At 43.3% G+C, this 24,858-nt stretch overlaps 1 protein-coding gene across 1 annotated transcript in view; it reads right to left on the bottom strand.

The window, feature by feature from the left end:
- LOC144686837 (contactin-associated protein-like 5) overlaps positions 1–24,858 on the bottom strand; it is a 1,126,003-nt gene that overhangs the window by 960,300 nt on the left and 140,845 nt on the right. Inside the window, exon 3 of the mRNA XM_078552607.1 lies at positions 14,540–14,733. Coding sequence (XP_078408733.1) covers positions 14,540–14,733 — 194 coding nt within the window. The remainder of the gene's footprint in view (positions 1–14,539; positions 14,734–24,858) is intronic.

Genomic DNA, 24,858 nt, shown 5'->3' with positions numbered 1-24,858 from the left:
ATCTATCTGTAAAGGTATAGTTGTGGGTGAAGGAGTATTGTAATATAGTTCATCTTTTCTTGTTAAATAAAGGTTTTATTCTTTTGTTAAAGGTTCATCAGCTGACTCCTGTGACTCTGTTTAGTAGCTACTCTTCACGTATCTAAACAAATAAATAAAAGTTAGGATCTATCAAGCTGGGTTCCACCCCGAGATCAGGCTTGTCCAGGGGTAATCTCAGCTAGGATCATAACAATAGGCACAGGTGAAGGAACTGACTGGTGAGTGAGGGTGAATTCTACTTTCTAGTCTTCAGTTTATAGTAACTAGTCTGAAAATAAGCTTAAGGTAGGGCAGGGAAGCTCGGCTGCATGGAATGTGCATCCTGTGACATGTGGGGAGTCGCGGATGCTTCACGTGGCCTATCTGATCATGTGCAGGAAGTTGCACATACTGCAGGAGCTTGAGCTCTTAATTTTGGAACTCGAGCGATTGTCTGGGAGAAGGTCACATCGCAGATTAAGAGCATGCAGGCACAGTAGGAATGGGTGGCCGCCAGACAGTCTAGGAACACCAGGCATGTACTGTACTGCAGGAGTCCCCTGAGTCCATTTCGCTCACAAACCGGTTTTCCATTTTGGATACTGTGAATGCAATGGTTCCTCAGAGGAGTGTAGCAAGAGCCAAGTTCGGGGCACCAGGGGTGGCTCAGCTGCACAGGTGGGGAGGAAAAAAAGAATGGAAGAGCGATCGTGGTGGGACATTCGATAGTTAGAGCAACAGACAGGCATTTCTGTGGCCATAGGTAATGACTCCAGGGTGATATGTTACCTCCCTGGTACCAGGGTTAAGGATATCTATGAGCTACTGCAGGACATTTTTTTGGGAGAAGGTGAACATCTAAAGGCTGTGGGACCACATTGATGGCAGCAACATAGGTAGAAAGAGAGATACAGTCCTGAAAGAAGATTTTAGGGAGCTAGGAAAGGGATTGAAACCTCTAAGGACCTCTAAGGCAGTAACCTCAGGTTTACTCCCAGTACCACATGCTGGTAAGTATAGAAATCAGAGGACTGAACAAATGAACATGTGGCTGGTGAAATGGTGTAGACGACAGCCTTAGTGAGTGGGCAAGAACATGGCAGATGGAATATAACGTGGATAAGTGTAAGATTATCAACTTTGGCCAGAGGAATGGTGAGAGGTTGGGAAGTGTTGATATCCAAAGGGATCTGGGTATCCTTGTTCACAAGTCACTGAAAGCTAACATGCAGATGCAGCAAGCAATTAGAATGCTAATGGTAGGTCGACATTTATTGCAAGAGGATTTGCATACAGGAGTAAAGATATGTTGCTTCAATTGTATAGAGTCTTGGTTAGAATGCAGCTGGATATTGTGTACAGTTTTGGTCTCCTTAACTAAGGAAGGTTATACTTGCCATAGAGGCAGTGCAACAAAGGTTCACCAGACTGATTCCTGGGATGGTGGGATTGTCCTATGAGGACAGATTGAGGAGACTGGTCCTGTATTCTCTACAGCTTAGAGGAATGAGGCGTGGGGCGGAATCATCCCAGATTCGCACTAAGTGCAGCAGCGGATGGGTGATACAATGCTTTCACGCCATGTCATCCCAAACCCGCCACATTAATTATGTATTCCCAGCAAACACACCAGGTTCTCGTTCACCTGCCATGCCATCATCTTGCCACTTCATCACACCGGGTGCCATATTGAAAGCGCAGCGATGCGTCCACTCCTCGGTGTTTCCAGCCCACAACTGCTGCAAGGAAGACATGGCCCCGAAAGGCAATAAGACTGCAGCCCCCAAGTTCAATGATGTGTCCCTCTAGGGCCTTTTGGACGCAGTGGAGGTTTGCCATGATGTCCTTTACCCCAGTTCTGGCCACAGGGTGGGCAGCACCATCACTATCTGGCTTGGGAGGCAGTGGCAGTGGTGGTCAGTGCCAACGACCTGCAAAAGAGGACAGCCACCCAGTGCTGGAAGAGGATGAATGATCTCCTCTGTTCATCCAGGGTAAGTCACTCTTCTCATCGCTCTCAACTATCACTCACAAACCCATCACACATCCACAGGGCCCCCACTCACTGCCAGTTCAAGGGACATCACCATTCACTCTCTCACACACACCTTCATTGTCTTCATCCTTTCCATGGGACCACTCACCACCCACACATGCCAGGCATACTTATTATCTGGTGAGGCAGGCATCCTGCTTACATTCTCCCCATCTCTATTTATGCTGGGCCAGCTGGCACACAACAACAGGGAGAGGTCACAGACACGATGGAGGAAAGCCTGAAATCAAAGACCTCACGGAATTTGAAAACAGACCCATCCAGCTGGCCGACGATGACCAGGACCGGTCCTGTGATGACAATAAGGTTGGTGGTGCTCCACCAAGTGAGGATCCAGTAGTGCAATATCCATCAGACAACCATGCTGTGAGTAATATGTCCTGTTTCACAGGCCACTGCCATGCACTAATTATCTCTCCCAGCTTTCACAGGCACATCTGCCAAACAGCTGACAGAACTTTTTTTAACTAGCAAAAGGTGGAAAACAAACCGTTCTATAAAGAAGTTGCTTAAGAAAAGAGGGATGCAGAATTTGTCATTGCTCCTTCTTCTCTATTCGATACTGGCTGTAATAGCAAAAACATAAAAAATGTAACAGGCTTCCCGAAAGGTGATGGAAGCAAGTTCCAAAATAACTTTGAAAAGGGAATTTCAGAAGCAGTTGAAAAGGAAATGTATTTCAGGGCAGGGGGAAAATAGGACTAATTGGGTCGCTCTTTCAAAGAGCCAGCAAGGGAACAGTATGGCTACATGGCCTCCTCCTACACTGCTCTATGAAAGACAATCACATGTCTTATATTCTGTACACTACCTAAAGAAAGGTTAAATGAGTAAAATCTTTTGCTGAAGAATTGAACCCAATTTAATTTTGAAGGAACCATTGCCATGAGACAGGTGGCTTTCTGGCCAGTAATTATACAACATGATGCAGCATGATACAAAAGCAAAATATTGCAGATGCTGAAAATCTGAAATAAAAACAAAAAAAACCTGCTGGAAACGCACAGCAGGTCAGGCAGCAACTGTGGAGGGAAACAGAGTTAACATTTCAGGTCAAGATGACTTTTCATATCTGGACTGGATTAGAGCCAGGCCGATCAGGGGTAAAATTAGGAAATGGTCTATATGCAAATGATGGTAGCAGTTTGGAACTCTCTTTATAATCAGTAATTAATGCACAATCAATTGCAAATTTTAAACCTGTGACTGAGGTGTTTTTGTCACCCAAAGGTATTAAGGAATGTGGGGCTAAAGTGGTGTATGAAGTTAGGCTGCAGATTAGCTCTGATCTCGTTGAGTGGTGGAACAGGCTCGAGGTGCTAAATGGCCTCTGTCTCTCTCGGGTGTTCCTGTTATGCAACAATGGGAAGTGAGGGAGAGGGAACCAGGAAACATCAAAGCAACTAAAAGACATGCGAAAAACCCTTCCCTTCAGCTGGTTGTTTTCACCTTCCTGTTCTGTGCCTTAGCCATTTCATTCAATCAAGCTCGCGTTGCAAGTTCTTAATCCTCATTGCCGCAATGAAACCAAATCTAAAAAAAAAACTTGAGACAGGTTAAGGGCAGGATCAGGCAATTCAGCCTTTTGAAGCTCATCCTGTTGTCTGCCAGTGCCCCCATTATAACATTCAGCTGTATTTTCAACCAGCCTTCATATCCTTCTCACCTCTCCCTGCAGATTAAACATCTGTCACTCTAAGAACTACACACTAAATTTACTTTTGATTCATCTGAAGTGATATCCTCAGTCTGAAATTTCCTGGATTGATTTGAAGGAAATTTGAGTTTATCTTTCAATGCCAGTTAATGTTTTATAAGTTTGAATAAGCGCTGTTCCTTTTAACTGTTATCTTTCTTGATTGTAGTGCGTGGCCACCAGTGTCAGGGAGATAAATCATGGGCCCCGGTGCTCCTGGTTCTGGGCCCTCGGGTGCGTCTGTGCAACAGAACTTTGAAGAGCCAGAGAACAAGGACTGAACTGTTCACAATTGTATCAGTTCCGTGTTCAGCAAGTCTGAAAACTCTGCTGATTGCTGCTTCTCACTACAATATATTTTCAATATCCACTATTCAACACAACATTATCACGATATTTCAATACCTCTAAAAACTCATAAAATGCAGCAAGACAGAGTGGGATAACAGGTAACAAAAACAGAAAATGCTGGAAAAACTCCGCAGGTCTGGCAGCATCTGTGGAGGGAGAAACAGAGTTAACGTTTCAAGCCCGTATGACTCTTCTTCAGAGCTGCTGCTTCAGATTTCCAGCATCCGCGGTGTTTTGCTTTGATCCGGGGGATAATAGGTAAGCGGACAAAAGAACAAGATTGAAGTCAATGGAAAATACTTCTGAGAATCGTGTGCAGTGTAAAACAGGTTACTGATTCACTCTGAGCATATTACACACTCCTGTCCTGGCAATCTTACTCCACAAAGCCTGCTCAGTAAACTTTCATCAGCAACAAAATAAACAGAACTTCAACCATGATCCCACCCTCTGTTCGCAAGATAATTATGGATGACAAAGTCCATCTAGCCCAGCTCATCCCATCCATCCGAGAATGATAAATGAACATAGGTATTCAGAGCAGCAGTAGGCCATTTGGCCCCTCGAGCCTGCTCAGCCATTTGATAACATTGCCTACATTGTACCAGAGTGACTACAGCTCAAAAGTACTTAATTGGATGTAAAGCAACTTGGGATATCGCGAAAGGTGTTGTACAAACGTAGGCTTGTCTTTCCTTTGTGATACCAGCATGCAGTAGGCAGAGTGACTGTAGCAATGGTGAAATTGGAGGCCCAATGCTGATTCTCTAAGGATAATTAATCACAGAGCAATTAACTGATGTTAGGAAAGTGACTACAAAGAAATCACTACATTTATAAAACAATTCAACCCTGTAGCTAATCTCTGCCGAATACCCCCTGCAACCCACCCTCCAATCTTTGCTAACCTCCCCCAAACCACACACCAACCTCCCCCCAAACATACCCTCCAACCTCCCCTTCAACATCCCCCTTTACCCTAAACCCCACCCCTAACCTTCCCTCCAACTCCCCCCGCCCCCACCACACAGCATTCAATTGGATCTAAAATTACAAGGATTTGACTTACCATTATTCAAGCAGGAACACTCTCAGTTGCTGCTACTGCTTCTCACCTGCAGGCAAGTTCGTGGGTTTATGTTTCTGGCGGGCTTTTCAAAAAAAAAATTTGGAATTGCGAAGCTGCCCAAAGGTCAGAAGCATCAACTCAGCAAAATTGACCTGACGCTGACAGGCTGGCTTAAAAAGAAAATCGGAACTCTCAGCCCGACAGATCTGTTTTTTTAAGCTGGTCTTTCAGGTCTGCAGCTCTGGCTGCTTAGTGCGGATGATGAGAAACTGTTTGAAACACTGAGCCTAAGCCTGAGCCTGGGCATGGGGCCCCTGCCAGGCTCCAATACCTCCTGCACTCCCCTCCCCCAGGTCCTGATGGCCACCTCTAATTTTCCTCATTGCTCATCACGTTTGCAACTTTGAACTAGGGTTCAGTTTTGTTGTTCCTTTCTGCATTCTCACCACTGAATGTATAGCCAAACTTTGCGTTATCCGGCACTTGGACCAACCGAAATTCCCTACCAACTGAGATTTCTGACAGCTTGATTTTTATTAAAAGCCAGTCTGACTGTCATGGTGTCAGCTGTGGCGTCAGCTGTTGTTCTTTTACTGTGCTGCCCTGCTGTGCTGGGCCCCTTGACTGCCCAGCTGCATCCCCTCTACCCTCAAAACCCCTCAAAGACAAATCAGCACCTTGTATTGTGTCCGAAGTTATGTAATTCCCCATCAGCCAGAACTTTTGATTAACGGGCACCGCCCATTCTTGGAGCATGCGGTTTATAAAAATTCCATTCTGTATAACAGGCCAGGATTTGCTGTCAGCGTACAGGTAAAACTAATGGCTCTTGCTGTTCATTACAGGTGGATGATGCAGGAACAAATACATGGTTAAATGTGAATATCCAGCAAATACTATCTCCCTCTTATCCTCCCATTTTTTTTTTTGTGGTACTTGCTGTATATGCCCATTAAACTCACCACAGAATGTTAAGTGTTGTCACTGCAAGTGTAACAACATAATAAGTGTTAATGATTGTCAATCAACCTCTCTGGCTTGGAAAATTAGCTAAGACAACTGTGGAATCTGATTTTGCCAGGTTGTGAATTTAATTAAAAGCCAAATGCTGAGATTCGGAGGAGTTTCTTCTCTCAGAGGGTAGTGAAAGTCTGGAATTCTCTACCACAGAGAGTTGTGGAGGCTAGATCACTAAAAGTATTTAAAGAAGAGGTGGCTAGATTTTTGAAATATTGGGGAGTTGAGGGCTATGAGGAGCTGACCCGAAAGAGGAGTTGAGGCCTGGGGCAGTTCAGCCATGATCTTATTGAATGGCGGGGCAGGCTTGAGGGGTTGAGTGGCTTAATCCTACTTCTTATATTCTTATCTGAAATAAAATCAGAAAACGCTGGAAAAACTCAGCAGATCTTAATTATTTTTTCTTACTTTACCTTTCTGTCTCTTTTCCTCCATCCAATCTTTTGTTCCTGCTACTTCTTTTTCCGCACCTGATTTGAGCCTCTTTAATTCGCTCTTCTTCTCAGATCTTTCAATGTATATTTCCCAAATCTTAAATTGCATTGGTTAAGGAGATACCCTGCTCACTCAGGTTCCAGAGGCCCTATTGTCCACGCTGCTCCGTCATCAACTTGCAAATCTGGCAACACGGCTGGCAAAAATGTTTGGAGCTGAGGGTTCAGGGGGCAAGCCTAACTAATGACAGATGTCGTTAGATACCCTGCTGCAACAAACTCTAGCTGTTAGTGACCAGCCTTACCACGGTGCTCCATGTGTGGTCTGGCTACTGCACTGTAAAGTGAATGACCTCTGGAGACTTGGGATTCAGCATTTGTGCCATATGCTTCAGCATTCCAACTGCGCTTCTCTTGACTGCTTTGCCCCATTGTCCAAACGTTCAAAGTAATTACCCATCTTCACTCGATTTCCAAATCTCATCCTGTGTATTCAGCCCTTTTTATTGTAGACTGGACCAGGCTGCATTCCTCGAGTTAAGTGTATTTGTCATTTGTTTGCACAATTATTAAGGTAATCAGAATTCTTGTGAAAAATCTTTTGCTGTGTCCTCTATCTTTAGGGCTCTCCCTGTTTTCATGTTCTCAAGCATATAGAGATATAGCAAATATACAGGACGGGAGGAGACCATTCTGCCCATCCTGTCTGCGCCGGCCCAAAAAAAGATTTTTTCAACCAAATCCGATTTTCCAGCAGTTCGCCCATAGTTAACCTAAGTGACTTTATTAATGCGATAAGGGTTATTACCTCTCCTACTCTTTCAGGAACTGGGTTCTGGACCCCCACCACCCTCTGGGTGAAAAGAAATTCTCCTCAACTTCCCCCTAATCCTCCCACCAATTACTTTAAATCGATGCCTCCTCATTATTAACCTCCCTGCTAGTGGAAACAGGTCCTTTCAATTCCCTCTGTCACTGGTTTCAAATATTCAGTTCCTGGCTTTATGATGAATTGCCTGCTCTAACTATAGGCCCTAACATGGCTGCCGACTGCCTTTGCTGCTGGCACCTCCTGGAGATGCTCAACACTCTTGTGTTTTCTACCTTGCACAAACACACCAACCACACAAAGAGGATTGGTAGCTCAATTAGGTGGGTTCTTTTAGTTGAAGAGATTTAACTATATACAACAATAGCTAGGAAGCTAGTTAACACATCTGGCCTCTAGGACACTGCTCCTCTCATCTGCATTAAATGAGTATATACATCACATGCTGTCTGGTGGTGTACAGTTTTAGGTACACCCCTGAAAGATATATCACAACGGACGCCACTAATTAGGCATCGAGCTCGCCTCCTGTCCAACCAGCCCATTTAAATTTAAAAATAGGGTCCCTATTCATCCAGGTAACGCTTTGAAAATCTGACCCGTTAACTCTGTTTTCTCCCCATAGATGCTGTCTGACCTGCTGAGCATTTATAGCAGTTTCTGTTTTTATTAAAAGTACTTTATTGGTTTTCAAGCACTTTGGTGCTTGATAGATACCAAATAAATACACGTTATTTGCTGGGATCAGATTTGTTACCTTTTTATATATAGGCATTACATTTGCTTGCTTATGGCTTGTGAAACTTCACCAGTGCTCAATGATTCTATCAAAGTGATAACTAATGTTTTCACTGATCTAATTCCCAACCCTAGGGTACGTTTAATCTTGCTTGAAAGACATGTTGGTCCTTCTAACTTATGCAGAAACTCTGCCATAGATATGTTTTGCTTCAATGATGTTTCCTCCTGTGCTCACACAATCTCCTCACATGGTATTGCCCAGAGTCTGGTTATTGGTCCCTCCTTTTTATCTTTGCATACTGCTTGGCAATATTATCCAGAAGCATGAACTTTATCTTCATACACATGCTCTATGTTGCTATGAGCCCATTACCTTTGCCGCCATTTCCACCTGCCTAAACAACATGAAGACCTGGGTGAACCAACACTACTTCCAGCTGCTGTTGGCCAAACTAAAACCCAGCAGCAGCTACAGCCTTGGCTCCCACAGACCACCTTCATGCCAGTAGTCTCAACTGAAACTCTGGCCGAAATTTTCCAGCACCCCCCGCAGCGGGTTCCTTGTGGTATGGCGGACGAGCCATTGAAATCCCCATTCACATCGACAGGACTGGAAAACTCTGACCTCTCTCTTTGGAAGTCACTTCAGACTAAGCTCAAGGTTGGAGCACATGTGGCACATTTCTAAACCCAGCCTCAGATTCCTTCCCCATTTGAAAATGGCTTACATTCACCTCTGAAATATTGCCTGCCTCCACTCCTCTCTCCCCGCTCTGCTCCCGAAACCCTAATCCACACTTTCAATCACATCACAGTTGAAATTTTCCAATGCTCTCCTTCATAGCCACCCGCTTTTACTGTCACCACCTGTATATATCTATTTTGCCTTGAACTAGGGCTCTTCAAGAATTAACACAAAAGCAGCAAGACATTCCTTTATTCATAATGCTTGGTCTCAATGAGTTATCTTCTCTGTCAAGTAACAGGTAATTCAAACATATACATTTTACTCATTCTCAAGGGCCCAATTTCAAGTAACACGTATGTGCCTGATTATTGTCATTCGATAATCTCTCAGTTTATTGTGAAATGAAACAACAAACCACTGCAATTGATAAACAGATCCAGTCAAAGTGGCTCCATCTGCAATTTGTTTTCAACCTTGCATTGCTGACGCCAGATAGAATAAAAAAAGCGCAGAGCAAGTGTAAGGCAAGAATGTTAGCACGTTAGTGTTTTAAGTCCGACTTGCATTTTTTATTGATCTGCCAACGCTGACACAGAGGCAGGCAAAGCAGCCCAGCAAAGAGGCCTTTGCCTCATTCAGTTTTAGGCCTTACTGAAGAAATATCATTGATTAATGTGAAGTGATTATTCAGAATTCTCTTTTGCTTATTGTATCACAAGGTTTCCCATTTAATCTATTTCATCACCACCGCCTTTCACTCTTTTCCTAGAAGGTTCTAACTCATGCTAGAATAAGTTCCACATGGACCCTCAGGTGCCTTGGCCAAGTTGGCCAGTGTTGACTAGACTAGGGCAAAGAATGCCAGCTGGTTTTCTTCTTCACTCCAGCCCAATGAGATTGAAGCACCTCTACTACCAAAAAACACAATCCAGGGCAGAATGGGAACTAAACCCAAGAGCTTCCTCATCTCTATGTTTCGCCAGGTTGTGCGTACCTAGCAATCTTTTGCAATCTGAAGCTTTGGCGTGTCAAGGCAACACCAAAAAATTGAGGGTGCAGTGGTACTGGGCTAGTAATCCAGAGGACTGGACCAATGCTCTGGAGACACGAGCTCAAATCTCACCATGGCAGCTGAAATAAACCTGGAATAAAATGCTAGTCTTATTACAGAATCACAGAATTTTTAACGGCACAGAAGGAGGCCATTCGGCCCATCGCATCTGCACCGGCTCTCCAAATGAGCATTATGACCTAGTGCCATTGCCCTGCTTTTTCCCCATACCCCTGCACATTGTTTCTATTAATAATCGTCTAATGCCCCCTTGAATTCCTTATTTGAACCTTCCTCTACCACACTTCCAGTCAGTGCGTTTCAGACCCGAACCACTCGCTGTGTGAAAATGTTTTTTTCTCACAGCACATTTGCTTCTTTTGCAAATCACTTTAAATCTGTGCCCTCTGGTTCTTGATACTTTTACAAGCGAAAACAGTTTCTCCCTATCTACTCTGTCCAGCCCCCTCATGATTTTACATAAATTTACACATAGCCTTCTTCTCTCCAAGGGGAACAGTCCCAACCTCTCCAATCTATCCTCATAGCTGAAGTTTCTCATCCCTGAAAACCATTCTTGTAAACTTCCTGCACTCTCTCCAATGTGTTCACATCCTCTCTATAATGTGGTGCCCAGAATTATATACAATATTCCAGCTGAGGTCTAACGAGTGTCTTATGTAAATTCAACATAACCTTCCTGCTCTTGTACTCTATGCCCCTATTAATAAAGCCCAGGATGCTAGATGCTTTATTAATAATGATCATGAAACTACTGAATTGTCGTAAAAACCCATTTGATTCATTAATGTCCTTCAGAGGAAGAAATCTGCCATCCCTACCCAGTCTGGCCGGTATTTGACTCCAGACCTACGCAATGTGGTTGACTCTTAACTACCCAAGTTGGTTGAGCAAGCCACTCAGTTGCATCAAACCACTACAGAAAAGTTAAGTCACTATGGGTGTACCTATTCCACATGGACTGCAGTGGTTCAAGAAGGTGGCTTAACACTACCTCTTCAAGGGAAATTAGGGATAGGCAATAAATGCTGGCCTTGCCAGAAATGCCCACCTCCCAAGGATGAAAGCCAGGCCCTGAGGTCAATGGACGATAAGAGGGCTTTTCCAATCATTAAATTTAATGACTTCCCTTCAATTACTAAATACACATACTGTTACATTGCACCCTCAGAGTGCCAACAGGAAAAATTTGCCTTAGTTATACTATTTAATTTTTCATGTTTTCATTTATATGCAATGCAATTCAATAGGACAATTCAAATCCAGTACAGCTGAAATCCGATGAATCGTGTTAAACTCATAGAACAAGTCAAACTGACAGTTCAAACCCAGTGGAACAGTCCATAATCGCAGAATAGGTTAAATCAGTAGCACAGTTCAAATCAGTGGGTCAGGTCAAATCAGTCCAACAGTTTAACCTGGTAGAACAGTTTAAAACCAGCATAATAGGTCAAACTAGTTTAAAAAGTTCAAGCCCAGTACAACATAAGGATCATGGTTTTAACATGCCTTAATATGTTAAATTTTGTTTTAATTGTAAGCCATTCCAGGATTTTTCCAATGTTTTGAGGATTCCACAGTATTTTCTGTGGAACCACAAAACAGTTTTGCCTATAAATTGCGTTCACTGCTGAAGATGTTAAAAGCATGCACTCAATAGCCACAGGGAAAGTTATATACTGTGATCACTTCCAGAGTCACTGGCAGGCCAATTTTATTCTCATCAAGGAGGAAGATGTCAGTTCTGGGAAATGAAATACTTCTACACCCAGTGTTAGGGTGAAGCCTTCTTAGCACAGAATCAGCACAGGTTGAATGTAGGGTAATGCTCTCACTATCTGAACCAACCATGCTTCTTATTCCCAAGCTGCCAGCTTTGAACTCTCCTTAATCATGCCAACATGTATTTCTTTTCCCCCGTTTTCTGAGGCAGTCTTTACTGCACTAAGGCTGTCAGTTTGTGTCAAATTCTAACACTCGTTTTTAGTGCTATGGACATGATATGAGATCGGGTGAGCTCCTTTCACTTTGGGCTCTCATAAGGTGAAAGTCCCACCTCAGTCGGGGCTAGAATTGTAGCAAGTACCCAAGGTGAATGGAGGCAACATCCATTAATCCACCTCATCCTTTTCGGATCATCCTGATTGTCGGATAGTCTTTTATGCGTGTTGGAATCTAACCAATTGCTGGATCTAGCATTTCATGAGCACAGTGCATGGTGATATTTAATACCTGTCTCGCTGTCTGTTTACTGCATCTGACACTGCAATCCGACATACTTTGGAGAGAAAAAGACAATACCTAAACCAGGCCCGTATTACTTAAGCTACATAAAGTTATGCACAACCTTCACTTGCAGTGCAGGTCCATCAACATTCACTGGACAAGTAAAGGGGCTAACCAAGCAAATTGGGTAATACATTCTAAAGCAGACTGCTCCTAATACTCAAGAATATATATATTTTTTTGACTACTCCAAGATTCCGTGCACACATCTTATTTATAGGACTGCAGTTAATGGGATAACAAGTTATTGTGGTGCTGTCAGTAATGCAAACACACATCTAATAAATTCACTGACATCTTCTTTCAAGGCCCTTGATGTAATTTCACATTTATGTCAAGAGTGATGGACATTTCTTTGTAGCTATTACAGGTAAATGCTGGCTTTTGGGAGCGCAAAGAGCAAAATGATGAGGGTAGAAATTACTGTGACGACACCAAGCAAACACACACTCACACCCTTCACTGCAATGGTCAGGAGTTGGATTCCTAGAATTCCCTCCCTAAACCTTTCCATCTCTCTCTCAACCTTTAAGGTGATTCTCAAAATCCTGACCATCTTGACCACACTTCTGGCTGCCTGTCCTTATATCTCTTTACCTGTACCATGTCCAACTTAGTCTTATAATTCTCTTGTGAAGGACCCTGGGGCATTTCATTAGGTTGAAGACGTTAGATAAATGCAAGGCATTTTTCGTAACACTTACCACCTCCTTAATCATGTAAACTGTAGCAAGCCTACAGTTACCCCAGCAAGAGGAGCTATCCAAGCCCAAAAGGGATTGAACATAGGAGGCTCCTGATCTAGATAGTTTAGTTTTACAATGGGTGATTCTTTTACCATCTGAGTTATAGGTCCTAACTCATATGAAGAACTTGGGGGCATTAGGGGACAATTGTAGGATTGGGAGTTTTGATGAGGGGTGAAGTGAGAACACTGCCTATACCCAAATATTTGGCTGTGTTGGGTACATTTCCTTTATTGCTCTCTCCCACTCCAGTGTTGTAGCTTTGATGCCTTCCCCAAGACTCTACAGATAAAGGTTTTGTTTGTGAAAGGATTCGTTTACGAGTCCCTCCCCAATTTAAATATGTTCACAAAGAACAAAGAACAAAGAAAAGTACAGCACAGGAACAGGCCCTTCAGCCCTCCAAGCCTGTGCCGATCATATTGCCCGTCAGCTAAAACTTTTGCACTTCCAGGTCCATATCCCTCTATTCCCATCCTGTTCATGTATTTGTCAAGCTGCCTCTTAAACACCACTATCGTACCTGCCTCCACCACCTCCTCTGGCAGCGAATTCCAGACACTCACTACCCTCTACATAAAAAACTTGCCCCGCACATCTCCTCTATAGTTTTCTCCTCTCACTTTAAATCTTTGTATCTATGTCCCCTAGTAATTGACTCTTCCACCCTGGGAAAAAGCTTCTGACTATCTACTCTGTCCATGCCACTCATAATTTTGTAAACTTCTATCAAGTCGCCCCTCAATCTCTGTCGCTCTAGTGAGAACAATCCGAGTTTCTCCAACCTCTCCTCATAGCTAATAACCTCCAGACCAGGCAGCATCCTAGTAAACCTCCTCTGCACCCTCTCCAATGCCTCCATATCCTTCTGGTAATGTGGTGACCAGAATTGCACGCAATATTCCAAGTGTGGCCTAACCAAGGTTCTATACAGCTGCAGCATGACTTCCCAGCTTTTACACTCAATACCCCTGCCAATGAAGGCAAGCATGCCACTTCAGCAAAAACCCTATATAAATTTCTCCCTCATAGAAAATATATTCAAAGGTTCGACTTCCACACTCGCTGTCACAGCACGCGACAATATAATGACTTCAGGAAATATTTTGGCAAGTTGTCAGCAGAGAAGTATGCCTTGAACAACCAAGGCTGAAAGTGATTGAGCACCTCTCTTAAACCCCAGAAAAAGGGCCTTTGATGTATTTCTAAAGGTCTTGCTTCAAGTTTACATTCCCACCAAATACAAGGCAACATTATGTGCAGTTCAGGTTTTCACATTCAATGATTTTGACCATTTCATTTGTATCTACGTGTGTGCGCAAATCAGTCATATACTGGTTGACCTACCTCATGCACCAGTTATCAGCCAGCAGAAAACATAAATGATCAATAATGTTCATAAGAATTCAGATGATGTGTTGTGATATGACCGAACGTGCCTCTTGCAGCATCACATACATCACAATAATTCCCAACCTACCATCATTTTTCACATTTACACTGACTTGTAATAATTGCATGTAAATTGCCTACCCAAGTGTTGTCTTCTTGACGATACTGCTTCCAGTTCCTCTCGGTGTCACTGAACATCAGCACATAACTTGTCACCCAGTCCGAGCTCCCATATCGGCCTTGGGTTGCTATGGCAGTGATTTCTGTTCTCTCACCGAGGTCTATCTGTAACCATTGGTATTTGTTCGAATCCACTGGGGACCATCCACCAGCTCCTTCAAAGACAAAGAATTGAAAAAAAATAAAATTACCAAATGACTGGGACAAGAAGAGAAAAAAAAAATCAATCTCAGTAAATCCTCTGCTTCTGGGTGAAGAAACTCATTATTAATTTAGAAAGAGAACCTGCAGGTTAAGAAACCGACGGGGTCGTTGCTGAAGATTCACTATCAGGTTTATCCTACGCTCCAAGCAATTTATACCCTGATTTATTTTTCAGCATGCCTTAATTTTATTTATACAGCATCAGGTTTGGAAAAATGAGGTGTTCTATGATGAGATTTTTTCTAAATAAGAGAACAGCTCATTCTGTGACACGCTTGCCCAACAAATAATCAGTTGGTCATGAAGCAAGCAATTCCCAAAAGCAGTTCAGATTCCGAATATTGAGCCAGCTATTTTAGAACTGCTTGTACAAACTTTAGGCATGGTGGGCTTGAGTTATATTCCCCGGGAGATGAGGAGGTTAAAGACTGACCTGATTGAGGTCATTAAAACAATGAAGGGGAACTGACGAAGGTCGAAAAGAAATGATTCTTCTCTCTGGTAGGGCAGTCCTGAATCAGAAGACATAATCTTAGCCTTCATTAGCACTAAGCCAGTTAAATGTGATTGCAGGGTGAAAAGCAAGTTACATAAATTGTTGCAAGTGTTATCATCCCAGCTGATGTTAATACTGGGCAAGCCTAATCCTAGGGTGGAACCCAGCTGGGTATATCCTAACTTTTAATTTTTGTTTAGGTACATGGAGAGTGGCTACTAAACAGAGCCATCGGAGTCAGCGAATAAACTTTTAATAAAAGAATAAAACATTTATTTAACAAGAACAGACGAACTATATTACAATACTCCTTCACCCACAACTATACATAGTCATAGAGTCATAGAGGTCTACAGCACAGAAAAAGGCCCTTCGGCCCATCGAGTCTGCGCCGGTCAAATAAGTACCTAACTATTCTAATCCCATTTTCCACAGCCTTGTATGCCATGGCATCGCAAGTGCACATGCAAATACTTCTTAAATGTTTTGAGGGTTTCTGCCTCTGCCACCCTTTCAGGCAGTGAGTTCCAGATTCCCACCACCCTCCGGGTGAAAAAATTCTTCCTCACATTCCCTCTAAACCTCCTGCCCCTTACCTTAAATCTATGTCCCCTGGTTATTGACCCCTCCACCAAGGGGAAAAGTTCCTTACTGTCTACCCTATCTATGCCCCTCATAATTTTATACACCTCAATCATGTCCCCCCTCAATCTCCTCTGCTCCAGAAAAAATAACCCCAGTCTATCCAATCTCTCCTCATAACTAAAACTCTCCAGCCCAGGAAGCATCCTGGTAAATCTCCTCTGCACTCTCTCTAGTGCAATCACATCCTTCCTATAATGCGGATTCCAGAACTGCACGCAATACTCTAGCTGTGGCCTAACCAGTGTTTTATATAGTTCCAGAATAACTTCCCTGCTCTTATATTCTATGCCTCAGCTAATAAAGGCAAGTATCCCATATGCCTCCTTAACCACCTTATCTACCTGTCCCGCTACCTTAAGGGGCCGGTGGACATGCACACCAAGGTCCCTCTGATCCTCGTTACTTCCCAGGGTCCAACCATACATCGTGTATTCCCGTGCCTTTTTTGTCCTGCCCAAGTGCATCACCTCACACTTATCTGGATTAAATTCCATTTAAGCCCATCTGACCAGCCCATCTATCTCCTCCTGTAATCTAAGGTTATTCTCCTCACTATTTACCAACCGACCAATTTTTGTGTCATCCATGAACTTACTGATCAACCCTACTACATTCAAGCCTAAAACGTTTATGTATACCACAAACAGCAAGGGACCCAACACCGATCCCTGTGGAACACCACTGGACATAGGCATCCAGTCACAAAAACACCCTTCGACCATCACCCTCTGCTTCCTGCCACTCAGCCAATTCTGGATCCAATTTGCCAAATTGCCTTGGATCCCATGGGCTCTTTCCTTCGTTATCAGTCTCTCATGCTGGACCTTATCAAAAGCCTTGCTGAAGTCTAAGTAGACTACGTCAAATGCATTGCCTTCATCTACACACCTGGTCACCTCTTCAAAAAATTCAATCAAATTAGACATGACCTCCCCTTAACAAAACCATGCTGACTTTCCTTGATTAATTCCTGCCTCTCCAAGTGTAGATTAATTCTGTCCCTCAGAATTGCTTCCAATAGTTTCCCCACCACTAAGGTTAGACTGACAGGCTTGTAGTTCCCTGGTTTATCTCTTCCTCCCTTCTTGAATAACGGAACCACATTGGTTGTCCTCCAGTCCCCTGGCACCTCTTCTGTGGCTAGAGAGGTATTCAAAATTATTGCCAGCACCCCTGCTATCTCCTCCCTTGCCTCACTCAACAGCCTGGGATACATTTCATTAGGGCCTGGAGATTTATCTGCTTTTAAGCCTGCCAGACCACTTAGAATCTCCTTCCTTTCTATGCTAATTTCTTTAAGTATACCACAGTCCTTCTGCCTGATTTCCATACCCATGTCATCCCTCTCACTTGTGAACACCAACACAAAGGGCAGAATTTTGCCATCGGCGAGCAGGAGGCGGAACCCCCGACGTCATCCCGCCCCATTTAAATTTTCAGGAAGGCGGGGGCACAACAAAATCAGCTGCGCGCTGGCCAACCTGTCAATGGCCAATTGAGGCCATTGACAGGATCATTTAAACAATTAAAGGACCTGCCCGTCCAACCTTAAGGTTGGCGGTCAGGCCAGGAGCTCCAGCGGCTAATAGATAAAACATGAAACCTCATCCACCGGCGGGATGAGGTTTCATGTAGGGATTTAAACAGTTTAATAAAGTTTTACTGTAATATATGAACATGCCCCATCTCATGTGACATTGTCACATGAGGGGGACATGTTAAGGATTTTTAAAAAATTTCTATTTTTAATCTTTTTAAAAGTGTAAGCGATCTCCATGAGACAGCACTTAGCCTCAGGGAGATGTGCGCTCTGTCGTGTGCATGCGCGAAAGAGCATACTCTCGCTTTTGGGGAATCCCCCCGGCCCGCACAGGAAGCGCATAGCGCTTCCCCCGGACATCACGCCGGGCGGGCTTTAATTGGCCCGCCCACTTAAAATGGCGGCGGGTCCTGCTTCTCGGGCGGGGATCGGCTCCCCGCCCGCCAGAGATTGGGTCGGGCCCGCCCGCCCAACAGGCAGAAAATTCTGCCCAAAGTATTCATTTAGAACCTATCTACATCTTTCGGCTCCACACGCAAATTACCACTGTGGTCCTTAATGGGCCCTACTCTTTCCCTAGTTATCTTCTTACTCACAATGTACTGGTAAAATAACTTTGGATTTTCCTTTATTTTACCTGCCAATGTTTTTTCATGCCCCCTTTTTGCTATCCTAGTTTCCTTTTTAAGATCCCCGCTACACATTCTATACTCCTCTAGGGCTTCCGCTGTTTTGAGCCCCTGGTATCTGTCATAAGCCTCCCTTTTTCTCTTTATCCAATCCTTTATATCCCTCAATATCCAGGGTTCCCTGGATTTGTTGGTCCCACCCTTTATCTTTACTGGAATATGTTGGCCCTGTACTCTCCCTATTTCCTTCTTGAGTGAGTCCCACTGCTCTGATGCAGATTTACCTATAAGTAGCTGCTCCCAGTCCACTCTGGCCAAATCATATCTGATCTTATTAAAATCGGCCTTCCTCCAATTTAGAACTTGGATTTCTGGCCCATCCTTGTCCTTTTCCATAACAACCTTGAATCTAGCAGACTTACGATCATTATCTGCAAAATGTTCCCCCACTAATACCTCTATCACTTGCCCAGCTTCATACCACTTGCCCGGCTTCATTCCCTAAAATTAAGTCCCAGGGCCGCCCCCTCTCTTGTAGGGCCTTCTACGTACTGGCTTAAAAAGCTCTCCTGGATGCACTTTAAGAATTCCGCTCCCTCTAAACCCATCACACTATGACTAACCCAGTTAATGCTGGGGAAGTTGATATCCCTCAGTATTACTACCCTATTATTTTTACATTTCTCTGAAATTTGCCTACATATCTCTCTAAGCTTGAAGCCTTCCTCTACTCCTCACACTTAACTTCACTTAACAGGGCCTTTTTCCAGGTTACTTTCCTTCCTTTGACCAGAAGGTCTGCTTGGGACATTTTCCTGTTCCCGTCTCACTCCTTGGCCTTGGGACCTTTCAGTTCTTTTGGGAAATCTGCTCTCACTCTGCAGTTCCATCTCCCAGTGTCCAGCTTCTCTCGGCTCCTGGCTTCAACTGAACTTCGGTTTGGGACTGGCTATCTGTCCCTTATAGGCTGCTTCTTCTGGCAACTGCCTCCAACTGAACTCAAAACTGCTTCTTCTAGTTTTATCTGTGTGTGTGTCTGTGTGTGTGTGTGTGTCCTGCCTCTCTGAACCCCTGTTGCTAGGAAACAGCACAGTTTTTTTCTACTCCTGTGTTTGCTTTAACTTCTTTTCAGGAGTTATGAAACTCATTGGAAATGCAGGAAATACAAACAGCTTTAGTCCTGCCATCTCCCTCAAAAATGAAACTAGATCCTAGGTTTGACCTTTTAAAGTGAAACTAAAACTCACAAAGAGAAAAAAATATAAATTAAACTTAAAACTTAAAGATGTATCTTATTCCTAAAACGCCCAATATCTTAGTTAAACTGCCTCTATTTCCTAACACAAGTATGTGTAAAGTCCTGGCCCAAAAAGCTATTGATGGAGAATCATTTGAGGTGTTGCAGGCCACATTGACACTGTAACACACAGTGCAAAGCAGTTTCACTTCTCGCTCATGGTGCAGTTATAGGGCAAATATGGCCTAAAGCCTGAGTCATACCCTGACTTGATGTCAGAACAAGGTAGAGTGAAAGTGCTTGGAGGAATAAGTCTCACTCGATTTTGCTTTGGCGTCAGTTCGGACTTCAGCGCCCAATTTACACTCCATGCTTAGAATTAGTTCAAAGCAGCTTCAGCGCTGTAGCGCTGCTAAACTTGCAGAATATAAATGCATCGTTAAAGAGAGGCGACTAATTATTTGGGAAGTAAAGGAAAATAAGAAATATTTTTTATAAGGGCAGGAAATTGTTATATAAAACTGGAGTTGTAGAGGGGAGAAATTCATTCATGTAGCACGACTTCATGAGCCTGTACTCCATGTGGCACTATACGCAGACTTCTCTTGACACCAGGGAAGGCAGCGCATCAGGTTGTGAGCTGCACGGCACAGACAACATGCTTCATGATATCGTTACAGGGCCTGAGCTTCCTATATTTGCACAGTAGAAACAAAATTAATCTGCCACAGATATATTAGGCTAGCAATTACATGCACTAGTATCCTTTTAATGATCTGCTAAGCGTAAGTAACTGTCAATCAACCTTGCTTGCTCTGAAAATTTGCTATTATAAATGTTATAAATAGGCGGACCATCATCACTTCAGGGCGTGTATTGTTTTTAGAGATTCTCCTCTGTCTCTTTTCTTTCTTAATCCAGTGTTATATGTTTTCTGTAACTCATTTGACATTGAATTCCCTCCCTTTAATTATTCTTCCTTCTCAAATCCTTCAGTTTCATGGTCACCATGACTTTTAATTCCAGATTTATTTAATAAATCAAATTTAAATTCCTGAGCTGCCATGGTGAGATTTGAACTCATATCTCCAGATTATTGATCCAGGTCTCTCGATGCCTAGACCAGTGACATGAATGTGATGCTACAAAACCTGCACGCTTAATGGGCCAGCTGGCCTTTTCTTCAATGTAGTTTGCATATATTCATAAAATAGCAAAGTACACCTGTGTGTTTTTTTTTTATAATCAACAACACATAATTGCTGCAAGCAGCATTCAATGATTTCTATGGACATAGAAAGAGATAGACAACTGCACAGCCTGTACATAAAGTACATAAAGATTCAGGAATCTTTTAACTCTCTATTAACTGCTTCAGTCTGGCAATTTAGTCTGCTTTCTACATGTCGAACTGTAGGACCTTATCCTTAATGCCAGTATGCAGCATCCCCCGCCCAACAATACCAACTTGGGAATATGCTGTGGCACAAATCAGATATAGGAACACTTAAGGGGATGCTTCAAATGATGTGTGGGACAAACATGATAGAAACATAGAAGGGATGATGAACTTCAGACCTTTACTATCTGAATCTGTGGGATGTAATATTTAATTGAAAACTAAGTTTAAAGTTCATGCCTGTTACTAAACCACTGGCACTGTCAACTGAAGACAGATTTTGATGTCTTGTTCAATGAAAAAAAAGTTAATAGAAAATTAATTGTGATTCCCACCCCCCCCCCCCCCCCCCCCCCCACCCCCACCCCACCCCACCCCCGCAACACACATACTGGAAGAAAATTGCCAAAAAAACCATAAGCATTAAAAGGGAATAATTTCACGAAGGGTTGGTGGATCTGAGTAATTCAAAGGGCATTTAAATTTTACAGGGTGTAACCCAATCTTACTTGCTAATTGGTTGCTACGATAAGTCACATTTTATTCTTCAGTTTCTGTCAGTATCAGAGCAACCAAGGTTAGGCCATTCACTTAGAGAATGAGAGAAATATTTTTTTTCTAAAAGCATATTTCAGTATTGCTGAAAGGGGAGACCTGTTGCCAAAGCATTTTGCCTTGCACTCATCAGGACAAACACAAGAATGGCAAATTCCAAATGATCATGACAATCTATACTACAGGAGAAAAGGGTGCTGATTGATCGGCGTCAACTCTAATTGGCTGGTGTTGACACCGATTGGCTGAGACACTGCCATGGAGAAAGCAATTATAGGCTCCCCAAGCTCCCGTTTAATTAAAAAAAAATTGCAAGGCTTGAACAAATTCCTTCTGTTTACGGAGAGTGGGTCCCTGCATATAATTGTATGTCACTTCTAGCAAGCATAAATGAACCACGTTATGAGCTCGATTGATTGTCTCCAGGACACCTTGTGGTATGGTTTGTTCCAAAATAAAGTGTTAGCTACACAAAGTTCATTGTAGCAGTAAAGTTCAAGTAGAGAAATAATCAATAGATGCAGCATTTATTTATTATGTCATTGTATTGTGTACTTGCGATACCTTGGCAGGACAAAAACACTGGTGCATGCACATAGAGTTCCAGCACCCAACTGAACTGGTTTATTCCAGTTTTGGTTTATATACACACATACACAAATAGACACAAGAGAATACTATTACACACCTCCCCCTTCATAAAGAAGTTACATAATGTTCAAATTCCATGCAACTTATACAAATTTCTTGTTTTTCATTTATTTACAAATCCAACTTCACCACTGGTTTCCTATTCCTAAGAGGATACTTCCTTTCTTAACCCAAACTTTCAGAACTTGGGGAAGACCCTTGGCCCATCATGGCCTGAGTCTGAGGTGAAGTTTTCCCTTGACTTTCAGTTGAATTATCCACTTCATCAGAAATGCCTGCCTGACTCTGACTTGGATCTGAACTGCTTCCATGCACAACTTGTGTTGGAGTAATTATTATTGGTAGTCTACTCAAATCCCAACTATCCAATTCATCAGGCTCATTTGATTCTTCCCAACGTCCCCCTACTTCATGAACCTCTGAAGGTAAAACATGATCTACACGCACAAACCTAGCCTTTCCACTACCAAAAATCCTGACCAAATATGTGCGAGGACCACATATTTTCACAGTTTTTTCTAACAATCCACTTCAACCACTAACACACTAAAGATTGTTCAGCAAATGTTGGCCAAGTCGCAGAATCACATCTCATGTTGGATACTTAGTTTGGAGTTTTGTAAGCAGGGGTTGTTTGGGTGCCTTGCCAGTGCCAGTGTGATGCTAGGTATGTAGGCCATGCGTCTCAAAAGGCGGTCAGATCATAATGCAATAATGGCTACCCTGATCAGATCATTTCATGCTGTTTATCATGCAAACTGATGAACGGCCGAAGGCCGCCACTTTTGGTCCCGAAAAGTGCCCAGTCTACCTCAGATTACCCTGGAAGAGCAAGATGTCTCAAACATTTGAGTAACAGGTGAAGCTAGCTGTTTCATGCTGCTACAAGGCAGTACCAACATGAGTGTTATTCACCACTAACAGGTTGCTGCCGTCAAGCCAAAAAGACGTTCTGCCTATCACACAAATGAGTAATGTGGTATATGAATTTCAGTGGAGGTGTGATGCTAGGTATGTAGGCCATATGTCCCAAAGACTGGTGGATCATATCAAACAGCACATCCTTTTCACTGTTCGCAATGGGCAAGGTACAGACCGTACCCAAACAGCCCATGCTTGCAAAACTCAAAACACAAAATCCAACATTAGATGTGATTCTGCAATTGGGTAACATTTGCTAAATAATCCTCAGTGTGCTAAGGATTACATTGACAGTCAATTTAAGATTGTCAGTCAGGCTTGCAGTGCAGCACATTTGTGTGTAATGGAAGCTACATATATCAATACACAGGGCCCTGTTCTTTGCAGACAGAAAGAACATGTACACACAATGTGCCTGTTTCAGCTGAACAAAATAAGTGACAACCATTTGCTGGTTTATTCTGCAGGGCAATGCCTTGGCCAATCAGAGTCAAGCTGCCTGGTTCAAATTTCAACCAATGCTTGGTAGTTAACTGTCAGTTACCATCAACTGGTGCATTCTCCATGCCAACACCACTACCAATAAGAGTCTACTTGCCAACCAATTAGCACTCTCTCCTCATACAGTGTAAATTGTTGCTCCCTTTACATTTGATATTCTTGCAAATTGTCCTGGTGAGTGCAAGACAAAAAGCTTCAACAAAAAAAACTTTTTTTTCAGCAATACACAAGTTCTGTAAATCCAAATGACTACTTTTGGAATGTAACCACTGATGTAATGCAGGAAACTCAGCAGCCAATTTTTACACAGTATGGCCCCACAAACAACAATGCAATAACACCCAGATAATCTGTTTCAGTGATATTGATTATATGGGGCAGAATTTTCCTGTTAGCATGTAGGTGCGGGCCCCACACACACACGTGTAAAATGACATACGGTGACGTCGGGCGTGTGTCCCGACATCACGGTGCGTCGTTCGGGCTTTCAGTTCGGCCTGCGCGGACCCGAGTTGGCTGTGCGCCCGCTGAACTGTCAAAGGCCTATAAAGGCCATTTAAATATCAATTAATGCAAAAGAACGCTGGCCCTGACTCAGGGAACCTCCCCCCTCACCCCCGCTGCCCGCACAGGGAGCGCACAGCCCTTCTGGGTGCACGTCACGCTGGATGGGCCTTAATTGGCCCACCCATATAAAATGGCGGCGCAGACCCAATCGGGGGCGCCGATTGGGTTCACGCCCGCTCCCGCCCCCGCACAACCCCCCCGATGGGGAACATTCTCCCCATGATAAATATTGGCCAGGACATTAGTGAGAACTCCTCTGCTTCTCTACAAATAGTACCATAGGATCTTATATGCCCACTGGTGACGACAGACAGGACCGTGGTCTAATATTTCACCCAAAACATGGCACCTCTGACAGTGCAGCACTTGCTCAGTAGTGTACTGTAACATCAACCTACATTTTGTGTTCAAGTCTCTAGTGTGTAACTTGAACCCCCCACCTTCTGAATAGAGGCAAGACCGCTAATAACCGAGCCTCATCTGATATCAGTAATTTTTTAGGGCAGCTGTCTTGCTAGATCTTCGAGCCAGATTACAGCAGCTGCAGGCACAGTACCATTTCCGAAAAGTACAGTAGAGCCAGGACATTGTGGTATAGAGGTGTAGCTGATAGTTCAAGCATTTTCTGGTGAGTTTTGCGAATAGTCAATGAATTTATCAACTCTGCTTCCGCCCTTCAACGAGAACAACAGCAAGGAAAAAAGCAAGTGGAGAGCTTGGTATGGGTAGGTGAGTGGAGGATTACCATCCTAAAACCTGAAACTGCAAAGTTAAAGTGCCATCATTTTGGTTCCATACTGTTCTTCACCTTACAGCACGTTGTGACTTCATGATGTCCCAAATTATTTTACAACCAAGGAAGCCCTTTTGAAGTACGGTTACTGTTATAATGCTGGAATTGCAGCAACCAGTTAAAAGCACAACAAGGTCTCACA

The sequence above is a fragment of the Cetorhinus maximus genome, chromosome 11 (assembly GCF_964194155.1).
Source record: "Cetorhinus maximus chromosome 11, sCetMax3.hap1.1, whole genome shotgun sequence".
Taxonomy (NCBI): Eukaryota; Metazoa; Chordata; class Chondrichthyes; order Lamniformes; family Cetorhinidae; genus Cetorhinus; species Cetorhinus maximus.
The sequence above is the reverse complement of the archived record's forward strand: the minus strand, read 5'-3'. Positions and strand labels throughout refer to the sequence as shown.